This window comes from Haliotis rubra, unplaced genomic scaffold (assembly GCF_003918875.1).
Source record: "Haliotis rubra isolate DU_JTF1 unplaced genomic scaffold, ASM391887v1 Scf378, whole genome shotgun sequence".
Classification (NCBI taxonomy): Eukaryota; Metazoa; Mollusca; class Gastropoda; order Lepetellida; family Haliotidae; genus Haliotis; species Haliotis rubra.
The window spans coordinates 67566-90516 of record NW_025767055.1 but is presented as its reverse complement, the minus strand read 5'-3'; the positions used below and the strand labels follow the sequence as shown (position 1 = coordinate 90516).

The 22951-nt window shown below is 39.1% G+C and overlaps 1 protein-coding gene and 1 long non-coding RNA gene across 3 annotated transcripts in view; one reads left to right on the top strand and one right to left on the bottom strand.

The window, feature by feature from the left end:
* Positions 1–22951, bottom strand: part of LOC124286196 (multiple epidermal growth factor-like domains protein 6) — a 62817-nt gene that overhangs the window by 6349 nt on the left and 33517 nt on the right. For both annotated transcript variants that reach the window (XM_046722541.1, XM_046722542.1), the window contains exons 8-9: positions 2006–2143; positions 1567–1701 (exon numbers count right to left, since the gene is read on the bottom strand). In XM_046722541.1, coding sequence (XP_046578497.1) covers positions 1567–1701; positions 2006–2143 — 273 coding nt within the window. The remainder of the gene's footprint in view (positions 1–1566; positions 1702–2005; positions 2144–22951) is intronic.
* On the top strand, positions 1653–14410 carry LOC124286199. The gene is made up of 3 exons (XR_006900977.1): positions 1653–1663; positions 3371–3373; positions 14185–14410. It is a non-coding gene; the product is annotated as an uncharacterized LOC124286199 (long non-coding RNA).

Here is a 22951-nt window from a genome sequence, read left to right as displayed (position 1 = left end):
AAATATAAATAACAGTGTCAGATATTTCTTAAAATCACATAATTGCAAAATGAATTAGTCCAAGAACCCTGGGTCATATTCAAATCGGGGAGTCTTTCACTGTCGACAATAGTTCCAAGAAAATAAAGCCGCTGCAGTAACATTACCCCGAGTAGGTATTTGGTACACCATTGCAAAGAAATGGTCACCTTTGCAGTAGGGGACTCGGTAGCCAGGTTGACATCCCTGAGTGCAGATTCCGTCATACTTCCTACAGTCGGAGAAGTTGAGGCACTGGCCACAGGCAGAGGGACAGATGACGCCATAGACATACTGGACACAATCTAAAAGGATAGAAAAAATCCCAAACTATTAGAAAGGTATAACGTATTACCATGCATGTGTAACAATGTTACGTGACCAATAATTGTTGCCATTTACAATTGTATGCCTTTCTGCTGAGCCCAGAGACTAAATGGGTTGAGTTGACACTAGTTGGTAAGAGCATACGTGTACAGTTTACGTGAATATTATAGATAATACGGAGTGAGATGTTAGATACCTTGCTGACACCCTGGTCCGTATCTCCCAGCAGCACACCCACTCTTACAGTTGCCAGTCTCCTTGTCACATACTTCATATGGATCCAGACACCGACACTGCTTGTTACAGTCAGAGCCAAACCACCAATCACCGCATACTGCAAGGATCATAGCTTATCTTGTTCTTGCATGTCATGTGAACAACTGATAACAAGGATAATGTTAGGGCTTGTGTTCAAGATGTCGCGATTCCTTGATACCTAATGTGTACTCTTGACTAAAACATTAATTCATATTTTCCAGTAAAAATTGTGATATCATCAACTAAGAAATCCATATACATACAGGTTAACATATGAAAGATTCACCCATTTAACACTGTCAGCGAAGCGTGGTAGCAGTTTCACACAGTGGCAAACACACCACTGTTGTCAAATGATGCGGAGAGTGGATCTGTTCGCAGCTAGATTAACCTACAGACTTTGTTGACATGACAAAGAACATACTGATGACGTGAATCTCTTCTAGAGTGTAAGTTTCTTATAATGATACTAATGGTAATGTCAATGAGACCCGGTAAAACCACATGCACATTTGCCTCAACATAACAAGAAATTTACGATTTATAACGTATTTACCCACAACATGTGTCACATACGTGAACTAGTCTTATTTAAATCATATGACACATATATTCACATCACAGCACAAGGGAATAAGAGCATTTGAACAAATATATAACTAACACAATCAGGAAATACTCAAATTATCTGTACATAAAATCTGTAAGTACTTGTATGGAAAGATTCGATACCGTGAAAATTATGTTTATATGTTCAGTAGGTTAGATACTAACTGAAGTAAACCATTGACAAAGGCCTTAAAAGATTCCTTAAAGAATACTTCGTATTACCCAGTTCTCGAAAACGTCGAACATGTATACCATTCTATCAAACTAGATCACACGTCCTTGCAACACCTGCGTAATGTTGTTGATACAACAAAGAAATGAATAGAGTTTAGAACATTTTCATGCAATTCTCACCTTTACACAAAGGGGGACTGTAACCCCGTTGACATCCCTGTGTGCAGGTTCCATTAACCTTCTGACAATCAGATGACCCACTACACTGACCACACGTGTAGGAACAGCTGACCCCGTAGTGACCATGGTCACAGTCTGTAAAGAGTGCAAGATACTCACAATATAGCAGCAATAGAAAGAAATATCTCTAGATGGATACGTAATTGTATATTATATGAACGATATCATAATGACTTCAAAGGATATATTACATCACTATAATGCCACCAAATATCCAGACGATGTTTTCAGGAGCAGTATTTTAAAAACGGGCATTGCAATACACCATATCAACGCATTACAATTGTACATAACAATATGGCCACGCGCTGTATATGGTTAATTTGCCATTAGAACGACAGACTAATCTAAAGCTAGTATTAACATGACCAAACCTAACCTTGCTGACACCCAGGTCCGTGTTTCCCAGCAGCACATCCACTCCTACAGTAGCCAGTCTCCTTGTCACATACTTCAGATGGATCTAGACACTGACACTGCTTGTTACAGTCAGAGCCAAACCAACCGTCACTGCAAACTACAAGGACATGCATCAGTCTCAGTTTCATAATGTTCGTAATATACTTTCTATAGTCTTAACTAGCGATGGGTATCAAACTCTATGTTATGTATCACTTTCTTGTAGAACATGTTTCACTGAAACCTTGGTATGCAGGATACGTTATGTTATCGTAAGAAGAGCTCGGGAAATATAGCCAAAGTCAGGAGTTGTGAGAATATAACCTCGTTGGAGATTTTGGATCTGGGGTTTGTTTGTAAATTATGATTCACATAGTCTTGAATACCTATTACCTTCCAAATTCAAAATGTGACAGTTACAGTGTTTTGGGCAAGAGCTTCTCTTCCCTTGACAGTCATCACTGTATGGATGATAACTTTGCATTGAGTCTCTGTGTTTAGCTACTTTTTCTAGTAGGGGTGGGTATTGCAGAGAATTTTCACATAGCGATATATTGCGATGCGGAAGCATATATTGTGATAAGTATTGCAATATATTGCTAGAGGGTTTTTCTTAACAATAAACTACTTATAATCGAGTTTACGCTTTATTTATAAAGCAAAAACACAACAAAGTCACATATCTTGATTAAGCTTTCATATAAACCTTCAATCATGACAAAATAAGAATATAAATAATATTTGGCACAAATGAAACAAGGAAAAGAATATTTTAACATCAACTCAGAGGTTACTAGTTTGAACTAGTTTCTCCACTCTCAAAAAAAGCCCTCAGATTTTAGACAGCAACTTGACCTGGTCAGGACATGTCAGGGATCATTAGTTATTAATGAGTAAATATTTAAAACATTCTGATCCAAAACATTGCGAAACACTTGAACAAAAATAAAGAACACAACTTCAAACCGAACTTAACAAACCAGTAAAATGTAAAATCTTTGAAGGGCATGTAGAAGTGGAATGCATAGGAAAAGCAATATAGAAGTTGACATCCATAAATATTGCTTTTCTCAGTTAAATGTAATTTTCACCACTATCGTTCCCACCACCATTACCACAGTTGCCACAATCATCAAGATTTCCGAGTGTTACGAAGTTTTCCGAATGCATGTCAAAATAACGTTTTTTTCGATCCGCGTATCGCAATGCGTATCGTTTTCATGTCTGAACCGGTTAATACCGGTAAACCGGTTATATTGCGCAGCCCTATTTTGTAGCATGTACATGGTTTGCCATATGAAATCACAGATACATTGTCAATCATGACCTGTTGATTGTATGGTAGTACGTATTGTACTATATAAATTAGTTTTAAAAAATGATGTATTTAGCATTCGGACGATCTACAAGTATCCATAGTGTGGATTGTAAGGTTTTGGGTAAGACTTCACATTGACACAAATGAATATGCCTTTACAATACAACTTCATATAGTTTTTCCCAACCTTGGACTTGTTTGCTGTTTCACACAACAGAACGCAAGTAGGAAATGATTTTCTAAACGAATCTGGAAGAATTCCCATAAGAGCCAAATAGACAACATCTAGCTCTTACTCAATACATTGATTGCAATTCAAAACGAAGTGGTGAAACGTGGACATCATTGAAATTATTACGTGATTTAATTGTTTGTTTCACCATATGGCTTTTTTATTACAGTGCTAAAGTTGAATGTAAACTGGGTATCTTTCACTTCCAAACATTTCAACTTGTCAAAATGAAAATGTCATAAAAATAACTTCTGTATATTTATTTAAATCTAGAAAAACGTGATTCAGTTTATACTGTCAACTACATTGTAACATAGGCCATATGACCCACATTACAGAATAAAATTTGTCTTTCTGTCAGTCTTTTATCTTGGGTAATAATATAGCTGAATTGATTTAATTCTCTCATTATATACCTTGCCTGCTGTCAACAATATCATGATAGCAAACGAACTATCGACCTCGATTGGATCAAACTTACCAAACACTTGAACCTCGCACAATGTCAGAAATTGTCCGCTTATGGTAATGGTAACATTGTTCCCCCTTCATTACGTGGGTACATGTGACGTCAACAAGGTTTGTGACAGCTCCATGTAACCAGTCAGGTGTTGCTCCACTCACAGGGACACACAGGTCGCCGTTCACAAGCACCTGCAGGCCATTGTTGTTTTCCCAAACTTTAAACCATGAAAATGTAATTGAAAAATTAAGTGTAATATGAATAAATGATTAGAGGATCATGAAATACAGATGTTAATATCAAGTATTTGAACAAAGAATAGTGTTGCCAAACATCCTATACAAGAACGTTTATTTCTGTAAGACCTATGATTAAGTCCAAGAAACATCCTGTCGTGTGAGACACAGCGGCTGCAAAGCGATCTTCTTACTAATCATCCTGCTGGGTTGTCGCCCCTACAAATTGTGACATTGCCAGTAGACGTCAGTGTCACTTTGCGCTTCCTAGATAGGCCCGAACGTGTTTGACGACGTCGAAATGAACGTCAGGGCAACATCAGCCTGAGACGTCGGATTTAATGGTATTTAATGGGAACCCCACACCATACTGTACAAGGTAGGTTCATGGACTGTGCTATCGGGACGGCGTTTGAGACGACCGTTTGTCTTTCAGGACGACAATGCCCGTGCTTACCGTGCACAAATCCCTAATGCCCAACGGCTATCTGAAATCGACTACAGGAGACTCATACACATATTGCCTCGTTGAGCGAAGAATAATTTTACAAATCGTATTGTCTTTATGCACAACGTATCCCCAAACAACATTACCTGTTCAAACGTGTTCCCGATTCGACCGGCAGTATGGTTATCAACTATAGCTAGACATTGAAACATCTTAAATTTTATATTTATTTCAAGAACCGTGAGGATCCGGGTTAAAATTGGTCTTCAGTAACCCATGCTTATCGTAAGAGGCGACTAACGGGATCGGGTGGTCATGCTCGCCGACTTGGTTGACACATGTCATCGTATCACAATTGCATAGATCGATGTTCGTGCTGTTGATCACTGGATTGTCTGGGCCAGACTCATTTATTTACAAACCGTCGCCATGTAGCTGGAATATTGCTGAGTGAGACGTTAAACAACAAACCAACCAACTAAATCTCAAGTTTTTTCTGAGTATCCCACATTTTGGTAGGTTTATAACGTAGGTTTCATGGATCGTTCATGCTTTGGTTCTATTGAGGACTACCAATCGATGCTAATTGGGTTGAATAGCATTGGGCGTGAGACAGGTGGTGATGTTCTAATTCTGTACCTCACACGTGTGTCGTACAACAGTGACCCCCACCATCAACGTTCATGCTCTTGCTTCTTTTCATAAGCAATAACGGGGGCTTTTCGAGGTTTACACTTTATTAAACCAAACAAGCTCGTCACATGCACCATTTCTCCACACTCGGCAAAGGTCTTGTTTTCACATTTGCTGAAAGCTTACATTAAAATTTCAGCAAAACAAGCCAATAGTTGTACGACCAAAAATAATGATATTTAATATTGTTGTACGCATTTAAATGCATCAGGGGCGGTAAGGTAGCCTAGTGGTTAAAGCGTTCGCTTGTCACACCGAAGACCCGGGTTCGATTCCCCACATGGGTACAATGTGTGAAGCCCATTTCTGGTGTCCCCCGCTGCGATATTGCTGGAATATTGCTAAAAGCGGCGTAAAACGATACCTACTCACTTGCATCAACTGATTTCTATGTTTCAGTCACCAAAACATTTGTAACACCTTGTTGTGATGTTAACAGCTGGCTGGATATTAAATAAAAGTCTTGTATGATGACATTGTTTACACATTCAAATTTATACACACCAACTGTTTTCTATAATTCAGTATAAAAGTCATGCAAACATTTGTAACACCCTGTGGTAATGAGATGTGCATTATATAAAAGTCAACTTGTGTGATGAAAGTGTTTAAATGTCACTACAATCTGACTTCTAGTCTTGCATAATATATTTGGTTTTGTAACTAACATCTATTTAATATAGTGGAACTGTGTAGGACTTACAGTCCTGTCTCAGGTAGATCCTGAGCCTGCTGATGTTGAACATCCGATGATCATCAAGGAGAACCTGCCAGCTTGCAGCTGCGTTGTTTGTGTAAGAACACCTCCCGTGACTGACGTCTGTGTCAGTGTTCCCATCTACAGCATACGCAGCACAGTAGGGGATGCCGTATTCACTATAATTGCTACTCTGTGCTGCTGTCTTTTGAAATGCAATGTTTTCTGTAAGCAGATGAACAGAAACATACCAGAAGCTGACTCGTATGTCATTACGTAGTACGTTTGGTACAGGATACAAGAGCGAGATTATATTCATCATCAATATATTGCTTGTCAGTACTAACGTGTTTTAGGCACAGTTCCAAACATAAAATGCTGCTCGTAAGAAACGAACAAATCTACGGGGTGTTCAGGTTCTATTATTTACAAGCCAACGTCACATGAGAGCTAATCGTTAACAATGAGAGGGTTTTTTCAGCATTACAGTATGTTAAGCATGGCACTACATTCATATGAGTCGGGGTTTAAACTGCTATATACTGAGTGTCATGTTATGCAATCGTCTTATGTAAATGAATACACAACTGACACAAATACCACTTCTTCATTGCAGCACATGTTTACATGGAAGTGCACGAAACAAAAGAAAATCGGTGTGGAGACAACTACACACATACATGTCACAAGGAAGTGCATGCATATTTAGTAACACAATGAAATCAGTATGACGATTACCACACACATATATGTTACAAGGAAGTGCATGTATATTTAGTAACACAGTGGAATCAGTACGACGATTACCACACACATACATGTTACAAGGAAGTGCATGTATATTTAGTAACACAGTGAAATCAGTGTGACGATTACCACACACATATATGTTACAAGGAAGTGCATGTATATTTAGTAACACAGTGAAATCAGTATGACGATTACCACACACATATATGGTATTTGATTAATCTGGTCGTATCCTTATTTATCTTACCCATTTGGCAAAAAGGTCCGAACCATGGTGGTATGCAAAACCTGCCGGATGAAGATGCTGAACATAGAGTGTTGGGGAAATCTGAGCAGCCATTAGAACAGTGGCACGACTCTGCAACACAGAAAGAAGTCACCTTACACAACCTTGAGTATCTGAATATTTACGTCGGAACGACATACACTGTGGAACATTGGTATATATCAGGTCTTGTTGAAGAAAATATATGGAAAAACATTTCTCATTATAAATCGGGAACTTTGAACCACAATAATATTTTCAGGGTATGGTTATATTTGACACATAATAATATGTGTGATCTATCAATGTAATAATGTTGATAAAATATCTAGCAATGTTTCGGAACCGATAAGCCAGTTCTTATATATGCATTTTAGACGCATGAATTTAAGAACAGATGAAGATAAGGTCAGGAAGGGGTTAGGTGTTGGATTGGTGAGTGTTTCAATATTGATGGATTTGGGTGGTTTAAACGGCGATGTGTTTGAGTGGTGATGTGTTTGAGTGGCGATGTGTTAGGGTCGCGAAGGTTTTGAATGGGGATGTGTTTGAGTAATGATGTGTTTGAGTGGTGATGTGTTAGGGTCGTGAAGGTTTTGAATGGTGATGGGTTTGAGTCATGATGTGTTTGAGTGGTGATGTGTTAGGGTCGCGAAGGTTTTGAATGGTTTGAGTGATGATGGTAAGGATTTGGATGGTGAGGAATTAGGATAGCTTTGGGTGTTGAGGAGCTAAGGTGATGGGTGATTTCGTGGAGAGAGAGTATGGGTCTGAGAGGTCAAGATGGTTACAAGGTTTTGTTATGGTCTCGGGAAACACAATGCACCATGGCGTAACTTAAACCACAAAGCGCAGAACAGTTTATCAGGATTTCAGTCACGAGAACTCATTGATAACAGGGCAGACTGCTCCCCAGAATACTTTGATTCATCATACTATATGAAGAAAATTTGTTTCAGTTTAACAACTCTATTTAGGATCTCAACTCTGTATTCACGTCTGCCGACTCCCTCTATTCTATTAGTCACACACGTTCTACATATATCTACATATACATATACATATTCATGTACATATTTTCACTATCCATACATTGAAACAGACCTAGCTGGACAGTCATTGTTTGAAATTATTCACTTAATATGTCTGGTCTGTTTGTATTATTACCTTTCTTGTCACCAAAAACCTGCACCTCACAAAGTCCAAAGTAAGGCCCCGCCATTATAACTGTTACAGTGTCGCCCTCTATAGGTTGTATACAGCTGAGTGTCACAGGGTTACGTATCAGATGATCTGGAGAATCTCTGATGTCTGTCACAGGTAGCTTTCTACATGTTCTGTTGTTGACCAATACTTCCATTGCTTGATAGTTTCCAATGGCTGAAAGAAGCATTTGTTCAAGATACACTTACTCAGGTTTACAATGCAAGGGACTGAATTGCTTAGTTTGTTCATTTTACGTTCTCAAATTGAACACTTTATTGTGGAAAATGTTAACTGTCAGCTCTGTAAAACAATGGCGTCACGTCACATCCTTTCCTCCAGTAGTGGAGAGGACGTGTTTATCGTGACATAGTTCCTTGTGTTCTTTTAAGCTTTGCTTCATCATTACAGTTCATCATTACAGTTCATCATTACTGTTCATCATTACAGTTCATCATTACAGTTCATCATTATTGTTCATCATTACAGTTCATCATTACAGTTCAGCATTACAGTTCAGCATTACAGTTCATCAAAACAGTTCATCGTTACTGTTCATCATTGGTGTTCATCATTACAGTTCATCATCACTGTTCATCATTACTGTTCATCATTACAGTTCATCATTACTGTTCATCATTTCAGTTCATCATTACAGTTCATCATTACTGTTCATCACTACAGTTCACCATTACTGTTCATCATTACTGTTCATCATTATAGTTCATCATTACTGTTCATCATTACAGTTCATCATTACTGTTCATCGTTACTGTTCATCATTACTGTTCATCATAACAGTTCATCGTTACTGTTCATCATAACTGTTCATCATTACTGTTCATCAATACTGTCATCATTACAGTTCATCATTACTGTTCATCATAACAGTTCATCATTACTGTTCATCATTACAGTTCACATTACTGTTCATCATTACTGTTCATCATTACAGTTCATCATTACTGTTCATCATTACAGTTCATCATTACAGTGATCATTTATTAGTAAAACCGAGAGAACACAACTTACCGTCACTAAGGAGGTAGATTGTCATCCGGCTGATTAGGAACGTTCCACCAAGAAAAACATGCCAGCTGGCATTCCCACCACCATGTTCGTCTGTATGTGAACAACTACCACTGTTCCAGTCTGTGCTGAAATCCCCGTCAACAGCTTTACCGGCATCATATGTACCGGTACTGTCTGTCCATGTGCTGCTCTGACTGGCAGGTTTACCATGTGCGATGTTATCTGTCAGCAAAACGATAACATGTTATAACAGTAATGGTATAAATAATAGAGTGTGTGTTTGTTGTATCTAGGCCATATCAATGAAAGTATACTTTGTGTTCATAGAAACGTAAAACATATTTCCTACCTAAGTATGAGGTTTGAGGTTTGCTTACCTTGTGATTCTGCTCACACAATGTTACCTCATAAGACACACCTTTCTGGAGTTAATGTCAATGTCAGTTGTGAGCTAAGATTAATACTGAGCTATAACGAAGATAATGGTTTCACCAGTTTCTGTTGAGTGGATATATTAACCTCAGATTTAGTTATTACATTAGCTATTACAACTGCTATTGTACCACCACTATGTGTACCACCGCTATGTGTACCACCGCTATGTGTACCACCGCTATGTGTACCACTGCTATTGTACCACTGCTATGTGTACCACTGCTATGTGTACCACTGCTATGTGTACCACTGCTATGTGTACCACCGCTATGTGTACCACCGCTATGTGTACCACCGCTATGTGTAACCGCTATGTGTACCACTGCTATTGTACCACTGTACCACTGCTATGTGTACCACCGCTATGTGTACCACCGCTATGTGTACCACCGCTATGTGTACCACCGCTATGTGTACCACCGCTATGTGTACCACCGCTATGTGTACCACCGCTATGTGTACCACCGCTATGTGTACCACCGCTATGTGTACCACCGCTATGTGTACCACTGCTATGTGTACCACCGCTATGTGTACCACCGCTATGTGTACCACCGCTATGTGTACCACCGCTATGTGCACCACTTAGTGCTATTGTACCACCGCTATGTGTACCACCGCTATGTACCACCGCTATGTGTACCACCGCTATATGTGTACCACCGCTATGTGTACCACCGCTATGTGTACCACCGCTATGTGTAACACCGCTGTACCACCGCTATGTGTACCACCGCTATGTGTACCACTGCTATGTGTACCACTGCTATGTGTACCACTGCTATGCTATGCTATGTACCACCGCCGCTATGTGTACCACTGCTATGTGTACCACCGCTATGTGTACCACTGCTATATGTATGTACCACTGCTATTGTACCACCGCTATGTGTACCACCGCTATGTACCACCGCTATGTGTACCACCGCTATGTGTACCACCGCTATGTGTACCACTGCTATGTGTACCACCGCTATGTGTACCACCGCTATTTGTACCACTGCTATTGTACCACCGCTATGTGTACCACCGCTATGTGTACCACCGCTATGTGTACCACTGCTATGTGTACCACCGCTATGTGTACCACTGCTATGTGTACCACCGCTATGTGTACTGCTATATGTACCACCCATGTACCACGCTATGTGTACCACCGCTATGTGTACCACCGCTATGTGTACCACTGCTATGTGTACCACTGCTATGTGTACCACTGCTATGTGTACCACCGCTATGCGTACTACCGCTATGTACCACATGTACCATCCATAAACGCAAAGTTAATTCTTAAAAGAAATGTAAACCACCATTTCAAAAGCAATTATTTAAACCTAAAACACAAACACATTAAGTCAACACAAGGCCTTGCTTACCAACGTGACAAACCGAGCAACTATAACAAACCTACGAAAGCTGCTAATAGGTGTTGCCTACTGTTTTAGGATCATGGAGTGAGTGAGTGAGTTAAGTTTTACTCCGCACTCAGAAATATTCCAGCTATATGGCGACGGTCTGTGAATAATCGAGTCTGGACCATGCAGTGATCAACAGCATGAGCATCGACCTGAGCAACTGGGAACCCATGACATGTGTCAACCAAGTCAGCGAGCATGACCACCCGATCAAGTTAGTCGCCTCTTACGACAAGCATGGGTTATTGAAGATCAATATTCTAACCCGGACCTTCATGGGTCTTAGGATCATGGAACCTTACTGCGCATTGTAAGCCAATCAAATGCCATTACCTGCGAGTGTATGTATTTTTGCTTACATTTTGTTTGTAATTACTGACTATACTGGCTTCATCTCCACATTCGACTGAGGACTAAAGTGGAACTACTCTCATCTATGTCTCCTCTATCCATACACGAATGATCTACTCCCGATAAACATAACTATTTCCAACAAAATACCAAAGATATATTGGCACTCTACCCATGCATGTCAAGCAGCGAATCATCAACATGTTTTACTAAAAAGGTTTAGTCATTGAATGGTTACGGTATTGCAGGAGACGATACATTCCGTATTGTCATTCTGGACTGTAGTTGTGTCATTATCGTGACTTTAATACGGTTCCGAGCATCACTTAAACACAAAACTTGAAGCCAAAAGATGACCTTGAATTTGATGTTATAAACAATATCGTCATAAATGTCCAAATATCAAGCAGTTCCACCTCGTGGCATGAATCTCTTTTGTGTTCGACTATAAGCACAGACAAGTTAGTAAGTAAATAGGTAGGTAAATTAGTAAATACACAAAAAATAGATAATCATATAAACAAACAAAACAGATAAACAATGCTTGGTGTTTATGTATAACATCTAGAACATAGCAGTCTAGAACTTACGTATCTGACAGTACCTTCCAGACCAGTCTGTCTGACAAGCTGGAGGAGGCACTGAACACACGTCGGGGGCAGGACTGCATCCATTCTTGTAGTGACAACTTGATCCTGGTCCTCGGGTAACATATAAGTAACATACTGACAGAGCAGATTGTGAAGTGGAATACATAATTCATAGCTCTGAATTCGAATAGTTTACTCTTTCTGTCAAGGTGATCTGACAAAAGTCAATCAGTTCATCTGTTCACACAGTTTATTCGGCCACCGCTAAGAAGTACACATATAGATTGTCAGGACCCTACTCTAACTCGGAATACCAACACAGGAATCTAAATAACTCAATTGTACCTTGTGCAGCTGTAACCGACACGGCCTGGATGATCACCAACAGACAGATAACAGAACTCATCTTACACAGGTCGGGTACTGAAACAAACTTGATTTGTAGTAATGAAATGAAAATTAAAAAAGGTAATCACAGGATACAGTAGGGAATAAAGCTAATGCACCATATAGGTTGCAAAACAACTACTTGTTAGATGCCATTTTGTACAATAAGTGCAAAAATTGCTTCGAGGAAGATTCAGTTAAATATTCAGTCATCTGTGGCTATAACGAGCGCCAAAAGCTACATTAGGATATCAAAATATAGATAGAATCACTTGTGTCAATTTTGAACAATTAACCTTCGCGCATACCAATCGAGAATGAGTGATGAGGAAAGCAATACCAGCTGTTTGTTCTTACACAAACTGTATCCATTATTACGTAACAATGGTTTTCGTCGAAGCAGACATAATGAATACGTAAGGTCACTGTTTACAGTTATACCTAGTGTTCAACACTTTGGACTATTCCTTCACATAAACCCTAGCTGACGCATTGTTCAAATCATGCAAAAGCAAACAAGTGTTCCCAAAATTCGAAAAACAGATCCCGAGTATCAGCTTGCTAACCTCTGTATTGTTCTTCAGAAACTAACTCGTGCCAGTCCTTTGGAGAATTGGTGGGCGACGACAAAGTTTACATTGTAGGTATATAAATCAACATCCGTGCAGTGTAACACACTAGACATATATATTCTCTTTCAGCGTTCTCCATGTGCTTTTTGTGCATTTTATTTACTTGTGAACACACATGCCTACTCCGATGCAAATAGTCAACTTCTGTATTTCAAAAAAAAAAAGCGTCGAACAATTATTGCTTAAAGTTGTTTAATTAGATTTACAACATTGAAGGTTACAGTAAATCTTCCAATTGGTTATGGTAGACATGTGGAGGACATGTCCAAATCTGGCGCAACAGTCACATAATTCATCATTTGGACATGTACCACATGTACCTATTGTTTCAGATGTACAATGGAATTGTCTTAGCGTGTGTTTATGACCGGTGTCATCGTTGGGGCAGGATACGTTCACCTTTCCGCCAACACCTGGTATCATCACTGTTTAAATTGTTGGATATCGTCGGAATCGACCAATCAACCCTGCTTTTAGCAGGGAACTCTGATAAATCTTGAAAGGGTGTGTAATATACTGAACCGAAAAGAAACGCCACCTTTCAAAACCAAATGCACAATTTTGTTCTACCAAGGTGGTGTTTTTATTATGATTGTACTGTTATATCAACATGTTTTTCAATCCATATTGACAGTTATTACCAACATCAGAGTGTTTTCTAACGAAAAAGCATATAGACCAAACGCACCATAAAAGGCGGACATGGTAAAAGATTCCGTAAGACATTCGAGAAAATGAAACTGCGCGTGCATATCGTGACAGCCCTACCAATGATAAAGAGTCCCAAACTTGCCTGAAATCATTCTTGTTTTGACACATTCGCTGCACCACGACTTACGAGAGATCAGAGGAACCAAACCTTGGGACGACTAAAAGTTGGCCAGACTGCACGGAGGGTATCCAATCATTTTAATGTCATGTTAGAACAATCAACCGATTGCAGGAGCGGTATCAGGTCACAAACAGCATTCAAGACCGTCCACGCAGTGGGCGACCTCCAGTAACATCACAGCGTCAAGACCGAGGGCAATGGGCAACTCAGAATCGAAATTGGCGTCATCGACAATGGAGAACAGTGCTTTTTTCTGATGAAAGCCGATATTGTGTTTCGACAGCCGATGGCAGAGTGAGAGTATGGTTAAGGCGTGGAGAATGGTTTTCCAATGAGTGTTTTGTTGAAAAGAGACTCGTGGGTGGTCCAAGCATCATGGTGTGGGGTGCAATCGGTCTGAACCAGAGAGTTGCCCACACTTCCAGAGCAACATTGGACTTCTTAGGACAACATGGCATCCAAACCCTACAATGGCCGGCACTCAGTCCGGATTCAGGTCCAATAGAACACCTTTGGGACGAGATTCAAAGACTGAATGACCTTCAACCGAGGCCGACAACTGTGGTTGGGCTCGATCAGGCATTTCGAAGAGTCTGGACCCAAGTGCCTATGGCCTTCATCAACTGGCTAATTCATTCCATGTACAGACAATGCAACGCCGTAATCAATGCTCAGGGAGGCTACACACGATACTGACTTTGAGGCATCCTAATGGTACCATTTTTGGTGATTGTGTTTGTGTGAACTAAATGTGATTCGCGAAAATGTTGTAACCATAATTATCAAGTTTGAACTCAATCATACGTTTTGATTGTTAATTACCGCGAATTAAAGTGTGTGCTTTAAGAAACCTGTATCGGTTTTGCGGTTCAGTATATATGGGTTATTTGCATCCATCCATTATATTGACTTGTATCATCGCATAGATAACCCAATCCGATGAATTTGGTTACACGATTTTAAAATAATGCAGGTGAGGTGCCCCACCAGAAACTACTTTAAAGCTGAAGATTCAACGTAGGTTTATAACATTGTGTTTTGACAATCTTTAGTTGCCCTGTGTGTATTACAGTGGTGTTGAAGTACTATGTTTTGATGCTTTTGCTGTCAAACGAAATCTGGAACATTCTACTATAGCATAGACTAATCCAGCATACTGTGGGGCACTCTGGAACGTACGTAGACTACATAGGAGGACAGGTGCATGGCCCTATGATATCACATGAAAACCCCAGAGGAGCGGTTGTGTGAAGATCATAGGTTCACCTGTTACTGCTGAGAGAAGATATTAGCCAAGGCTTAATTGCTAGTTGTATTGCTGTTATATGTTATACTACCAATGCAATTGTGCTACAACCGGATTGTGTACTGTCGCTCATCAATAACAATACAAAACCTTCAGTAATTTACATAGTTTTGTAAACGTATTTTGTTTAATAATTTTGGTTTCACCCCGAATTCTTTTAATGACAGATTTCTGAATAAACTTAATGTTTCACTTAGGAAATCGACACATGCATTACAGTGCTTTCTTGCTTAATAATCTATTTGCAGATGTTTACAAGTGCGGAATAACTACGTTGATGCCCAGACATGTGCTACCTGACAGGACCAGATCGCTAGAGACGTGGGTATTTCTCGGTGGTGACCAAGCGAAAGACTCTAATGAGGGTCATACTGTGCTGCACGGAGGCGACTCTCCATGTAAAGTAATGCAATGAAACCCGTAAAACATGTGCGTTTGCGCGCATGCGTGCGTGCGTGCGTGCGTGTGTGTTTGAAATCCATTTTGCAAACAGAACGACAAGATGGCATGCACGGGACTGTACATTGACCTTCCTGAGAGATGTCACATTTAACTTAACACGACCTCCTCTGTTATAGCATTGTGTTTCTTATTCTGAATGAGTGAGTTAAGATTTTTAGTCACATCGGCAATATTTCAGCCATATCGTGACTACAAACGAGTTATAATTGTACAATAAGATAAAGGTAAATTATAAAAAAAACTGTCAGCAAAGGATTTAAAACTAGTAATTAACCCTAAACTACTTTAACTATAGAGGACGATACAATATAAAACAAGGCTATACATTGCCAACAACTGAAGATAGATCACAATACTAGGGACCATGGGGACTTACAGTACTCTTGCTACCTGCACGGACCCTAGCTGGATTTACACCATCCATTCAGCCGTTAGCAATTAAGATAAATCTAGCCATAGATTAAAATAACATATATACTACGATTTAAAATAGTAGTAGGTTTAAATTTACTGTGAATGCATTGGGACTTATGTACCCTCTCAGGAGGACAATCATTTTACACTACTTCAACCCCTTTGAGGGTACAGCCACTAACAATCTAAGTTACTAATCTAAACTACCAATCATTTTAAATACATCTATCTACAGAACATATTAATGAGAATTCATCAATCAAATCAGTTTCTTGTAAAGACCAATAATTAAATGAGAATTAACAGAAGTAAAAAGATCCTTAACTGTTTTCACACTGAAATATTTATCCCTTATGATGGAGAATTCAACACAGTCAAGCAGGATATGCTTGACCGTGACTCTCTCATCAAAAGGGGTACAAAACGGAGGATCTTCACCTTTTAACAAGTATTTGTGAGTATAACGCGTATGGCCAATGCGACATCGTCGCATAATGACTTCTTCAAATCTGGACTGACAACCCAAGTAGGTGTAACCAATAGTTGGTTTCATTGCATGTAACTTATTTGTTTCTTATTCTGTCATGTACACAGTGTAATTTCAATCACATGCAAACTCTTCCGTCAGACACCGAGTTAATGCATAATACTGTGAAGAAAATGAAATATGTTTATCGCTATGCCAGATGTTGTATTGTCAGGCTAAGTGAATAAGAATGACGGTAATGTTGAATTTTAACACATTGGACTATACTTCAGGTATATCACGGCGTGATACCTCCATGTCAGCGTGACCTGTACCAGGTCTGAGACCACCTTTGGTACACCTGAGATTGGTGCTGAGAAATAATTACAAGGAAGAGACTTACCTTTTGTGCAGCCTTCGTCTGAATCACACCAGGTCAGTGTGTTTTAAACAAGGAAGTAAATCACAACACGAGGTCAATGTAGACGGCACACATCAACGATAAAATGTGTAGTCACTCTGCCACACACACATGACACTTGTAAAATGATATAATTTGTAATTTAAGGATATGAACGGGTACAATTTGTGAATCCCATTTCTGGTGTCCCCCGCCGTGATATTGTTGGAATATTGCTAAAAGCGACGAAAAACTAACACGCACGAACTATTGATGAATATTCGACATGTCCTTTTACTTCAGAGATAATCACATTCACAGAATATGTTATCTTGACTGTCACGGAGAAGTGGAATACTAAAGAAAGAGAATATTTTCAAAATATTCACAGGAAAATCATCTACCATTTTCATGCCGTTTGGTTTAAACATATTTTATTGTCCAAAAGACAACGGGATTAGGCACAAGTGCACCACTTATGGCCGCCTTTTTTTATCCCTAAATACAGTTGAACATGATATTACATAATAAAATTGACATTGTGTGCAGTTGATACAATTTACAGTGGAAGCTTGACATGGAGGAAACATATGCAGTGTTGATATACATATATACAGTGTTTTACAGGATAAATTATACAGTGTTTTACAGGATATATACAGTGCTGACAGTGAAATATACAGTGTGAAAAGTGTGCATCTCATACATTTGCAAGTTCTATACAATACATCATGTATATATAGACAGAACTATAACAACAGTTTGGAAACAATTAGCTGGCGAATCTGTTTGTAGATTCAATATACTTGTCTACAGACAGGAATATATTTTTATTCATCAAATAGTTTACTTTAGGGTCACCGAATAAGATAGTGTGCAGTGTCCTCCAAATATAAAATTATCTGAGAATAGCAATTTTCTGAAGTCATCATATAAAGTACATTCGAAAAAGAAATTAAATGAATTTTCGCATGGCGCGCCACATTGACAGGCAATAATATCAGATAAGTTAACCCGAAACAGGTCGGAATTTAATGTGCTGCAACTATGCCTCAATCTAGTGTGCAATACATTTGTGTATCTCTTATCGCAATTGTAATACTAGTATGTCGGGGCAACAACGCGGATTGCTCCGATGCGACAGTTTTAAAAGAAGATACCGACGGACTTACTTTTGCCGCTAGACTATTCCATTGACATAATATATGTATCTATAATATAGGATCTTTTAAACGCGGATGTCCGTGCAAAAGGTATGACAAAGTTGTGACAATTCCAGCGATTATATTTGGTGTTTTCTAACACAGATGGTGGTATATGATCGGTAACATATGATTGACATTGATTATTAATTGTTTTATACATATGTACAGGTAAGTCGACGTGTCGTCTATGCGCTAGAGGTTGCCACCCAGTTTCATGATATAGGCTTTGACGTGATGAAAATTTGGTTAAGCCTGTTACTATTCTGGCTGCCTCCAGCTGTCGTAATTCTATTGTATTAGCATTATAGGAGGTGAGGTGAGGTGAAATTGGGTTTAACGTCGTGCTTGAGAATATTTCGCTCATATGACGACGTGCATGCGTGTGTATGTGTATGTGCGGCTGCTTGTACTAGCCCAGACTTAAGCTGGTTTTATAGTGCTAGCCCACTGAGATACCATGCCGCAGTGAAGCATGAATACCCACTCAGACACATTATACTGACTCCGAGCCGACCAGTCCTTGTTGTACCCATTAATGCCGAGCGCCAGGCAGGAACCAACAAGTACCACATTTTAACGTCTTTTGGTATGACGCACGGGGGCAGACGCTCTAACCTGTACACCAGTATTCATAATATGACATGATTGTGTCCAATTTCAAAGTCATGTTGATAATTATTAACACATAAAATGTTTTGTAAATATAGTCTGACACTAACTTTGATGTGTCGAACGTAAGGTTATCTCGAAGTGCAAGTTGGGTTCCTCCCCGTGCATTCTTTACACAACATCTTCGGTTAAGTCGAACCTTGGTTAGGAAATTACGTAGGTCCCTGCAACTTCCACACAACCGTTAGCACGGAACATATATTTGAACACCATATGATTGCAACATATACGTGTATTGGTCTCAATGATTCGGTATAAGGAAACGAAATAGGATTGAATAAAGGAATAATGTCATTGGTAGTCTGAACATATATTTTGTGCCTGAACATGGTGCCCATGGAGTTCTTGGTGAAATGTGAAGGTCAAGGTAATTCAAACAGAAGAACTTATAATTTTATTTTATTAGACAGGCGTGGGATGTTCTGTTTCATACTTTTCTTATAGGGTTGTGCAATATTACCGGTAAACCGGTATATAGCGGTACAGTATCTCGCAATACGATTATCGCGATATGACAATATATTGGGTCATTCAGAGTTAACTCCCTTTGAATTATCTGCCCTTGATTTCCATGGCAACAAAATATGCTCTAAAAGTGCCACAATTATTGTACTTATATTTCTGTTGGTTTCATGCAACATTTTACAAATGGAAGTGTCGTTATTAGTGGCTCAATAACTACCCAATATTCTACCAAATGCTTTAAGTTTTGTGGGTTTCAGTGGTTTCATATGTGACAGTTTGGAGGAATTAAGTTGCCTCAAATGGACCAGTTTTGTTTTTGGACTTATTAGTAGAGCCTCTGAGTGACCATTTCACAATTCACAGTATTTTGTTATTTTTGTTTGTTTCATAACCGGTCATATGTCATCAATTTAGCATAAAGACCTAAGACTTATAAACTTTGTAGGACTGTATAATGACATTCTAGTCACGGATCTTAGTAAGTGAAGGTAACATGGGATTTTAAGCTCAAGTAGTTAACCGAAATCATGTTTTGTTTCATTTTGCAATAGTTCATGTCAACACATGTTTATATTGAAGTTGTATCTGAATCTGAATGAATCACTGACGTGCAGTAACAATAATTACTTACTGCACTGAAGACATTTGAAGTGCATTTTGTTGAAGCAAACAACACTGGCCATGAAAATCCTATTATACTATTACCTAGGGCTGGGACGGGTCCAAATGTACCCCACCCACTATTACCCCACCCTACCCGGATACCCATTATGTTAATTTCTGACATCAAATTTGTAAGAAAATCGCAATATATTCCTCAACGCGGGGTCTATAAAGTTCGAGTTTTTCAAGATCGTAACCATCTTCAAAAGAGGTGACTGTAATTATGTTTAAATCTACAAAGACAATACAGCCTTTTAATCATGAAAGAATAGCATATTACATTGTTTAATCTATTAGTCACATGATCATAACGGGTCCGGGTATTGAAACGGGTACCCGGATGCAACTCATTACCCACCCGTCCCGGGTATTCGGGTTATCCGTCACGGTGTCCTCTCACTTAGCCAGATTCTGTCGAAACAGGTCCCTCATATAGCCAGAGTGGGATCTGGCTGACCAGGGTTAGTGTTTTGATAACGCATGTCCAGATGAGCCATATAGTCTGTATCAACAAAATGCTCAGTTAGTGAAATTCGTGAATTTTGTATTAAAGTGAGACACATTGGTATGGTATTATTTGAATTTCTTTACATTTTTCATTTTACGTGTGCTGAGCCATTGTCTGTATCAACAAAATGGTCATGATTAGGAAATGCTCAGTTTGTAAGATTAGTTAAATTAATTAAAGTGAGATACATTGATATGGTATTATTTGAATTTCTTTACATTTTACAGAAAATGTAAATAAAAATATGCTTGGTGCAAAAGATGTAGATGTACGGACACCACATTTATTGAGTGCTAGTAACCACTCCTAAATCCTAGCCTATTCACAAAGCCAGCAATTGGTTCCAAAGTCATGGGTTTTTTTGCTGCTTGTTAAGAACCAGTTCTTAAGTCAAGCCCTATTTATGTATGTTAGCATCCACTTTTTAACAGTGATAAACAGTACCAATACCACTCAACACGTGTACGACAAGATAACATTTTAACTATTGCACTTACAAATTCCACTCACATATTTATTGCTGTATGGACCAATTCTCTAGTGGCACTTGGCGGTGGGACAGCCTAGTGGACACAGAAATTTTGCAGAACTATGGATTGATATATAACCAAATTTTACATTGTCGTATTAGACTGGGATGCAGCAACATGGACACTGCATTTCTAATCTTTGAAGGACTGTTATACTATGTATTAGTTTGGGAGAGAATTAATATAGGGGAAACACTGTTTGTCAATCCCACTGTACACTACTAGTGGTACAAGAATAAATATTGTTTAAAGGTCACATGCAACCAACGTAAAACACAACTTTGCAGATTCTGATACCTTTCGGTATGGACTTACAGATACAAATCATCAAAAATGCAAATTCAACTTATAAAGTTAAAAATAACGCGATGAAAAACCCCGCGAAATCAGAGTTCAAACGATTCACTAAATACACCCCAGCGCTTGGGGTGAAAAGTGGTTTCAACAGCTGTGCTGCGCTGCGCTGGGCTGCGCTCATAGCACATGCGTAGTGAAATAGGTTCGCGCAGCTTGGAAGCGGGATGTCCGGATTATAAGGTCGTGAGCAGGAGTAGTCTAATCAGAATAAATAGTAAATAATCTACTCATAACATAAAAGAACCTTGTTAGGATCTACATCTACTCAGCTATGTGTCAGCCAGTGAGGAAAACCTTCGCTGGCAGTAAATACTCAGTGAAGGCTTTTTATATGTGATGACAGTAGATTACCGATTTAACTGTTTATATAATTTCATTTGTCTATTTCACCACACGTTCTTCTTACCGAGTCACTTTCTCAGTTCGATACTTAAAAGCGTCATTATTTAGCGTTGACAGAATTTCTAACTGTGATATAGATATGTCGTTGTCACAGAAAAAACTCAATGTCAGTTTTATTGACACTTATGTGTCTGCCTGCCTGTCTGCTAATGACAATATTCAATACACAACTTCGATCACTGACCACATGCAATTGGAAGTTAACACCTATCAGGCTATACACCATAAACAAAACGCATTGATTTATGGACCGAGTTCGGTCTCAGTCACATTATGTAATTACACAGACAGGCAGGTGTGATACTTGTACACGTGACATGTTATGAGGTCTGTTGATTACAAAATGTTATACTCAAAAAATGAGCATGTATTTACAAAACCTAACATCTCTATAGACACACACACAATGAGCCGTGAGGGCATCGGCAAATGAACCAGTCGTTACACTTGAGTGCTCACCCACCCGTTCTGACTGGGTTCGGTATCCAGGTTGCTTCGTTTCGACGGAAGTAAACCCAAGTACAAAATATTGCACTTTTGATTTGCAATTGTGCGCTTATAATTTGTTCATATGTTTTTTCATAATCAGCAATGCATATTACATGTCATGAATAAGTGATAATTGTGTTTTAATTATGTTTGATATGTTGGTTCCATGTGACCCTTTACACTACACACACACTTGCATACATCTTCAATCGTGTCGCAATTTAGGTATAAATTAAAGCCCTAGAACAAAGGCTCACGCTTCAGTGGCTAATGCTACTTACCTGGCTCGCATCTCTCACCTAGCCATAGTGCAATGTTGTCTTAACAAGACCTTTTTAGGAAGACTCTAGCTACGTGAGAGTGAAACCCCGTCACAGCCTTACTATTACCTTAATCATTATGTTCCCAAAACTCTGTTGCAATACTTCAATTACACATTCCATATTAAGACTCTATATCATTTTATTTATGTGTTAACCATCGTCAAACAGCCATTACATAATGGGAACGGGGAGCGTGAAAGCATGGTGTAACAGCAACTAAGAAAAGGATGTCGTACACAGAGGGCTATACTCATAAAAGTAGGGAACCCTATTTTAATCTACGACTGA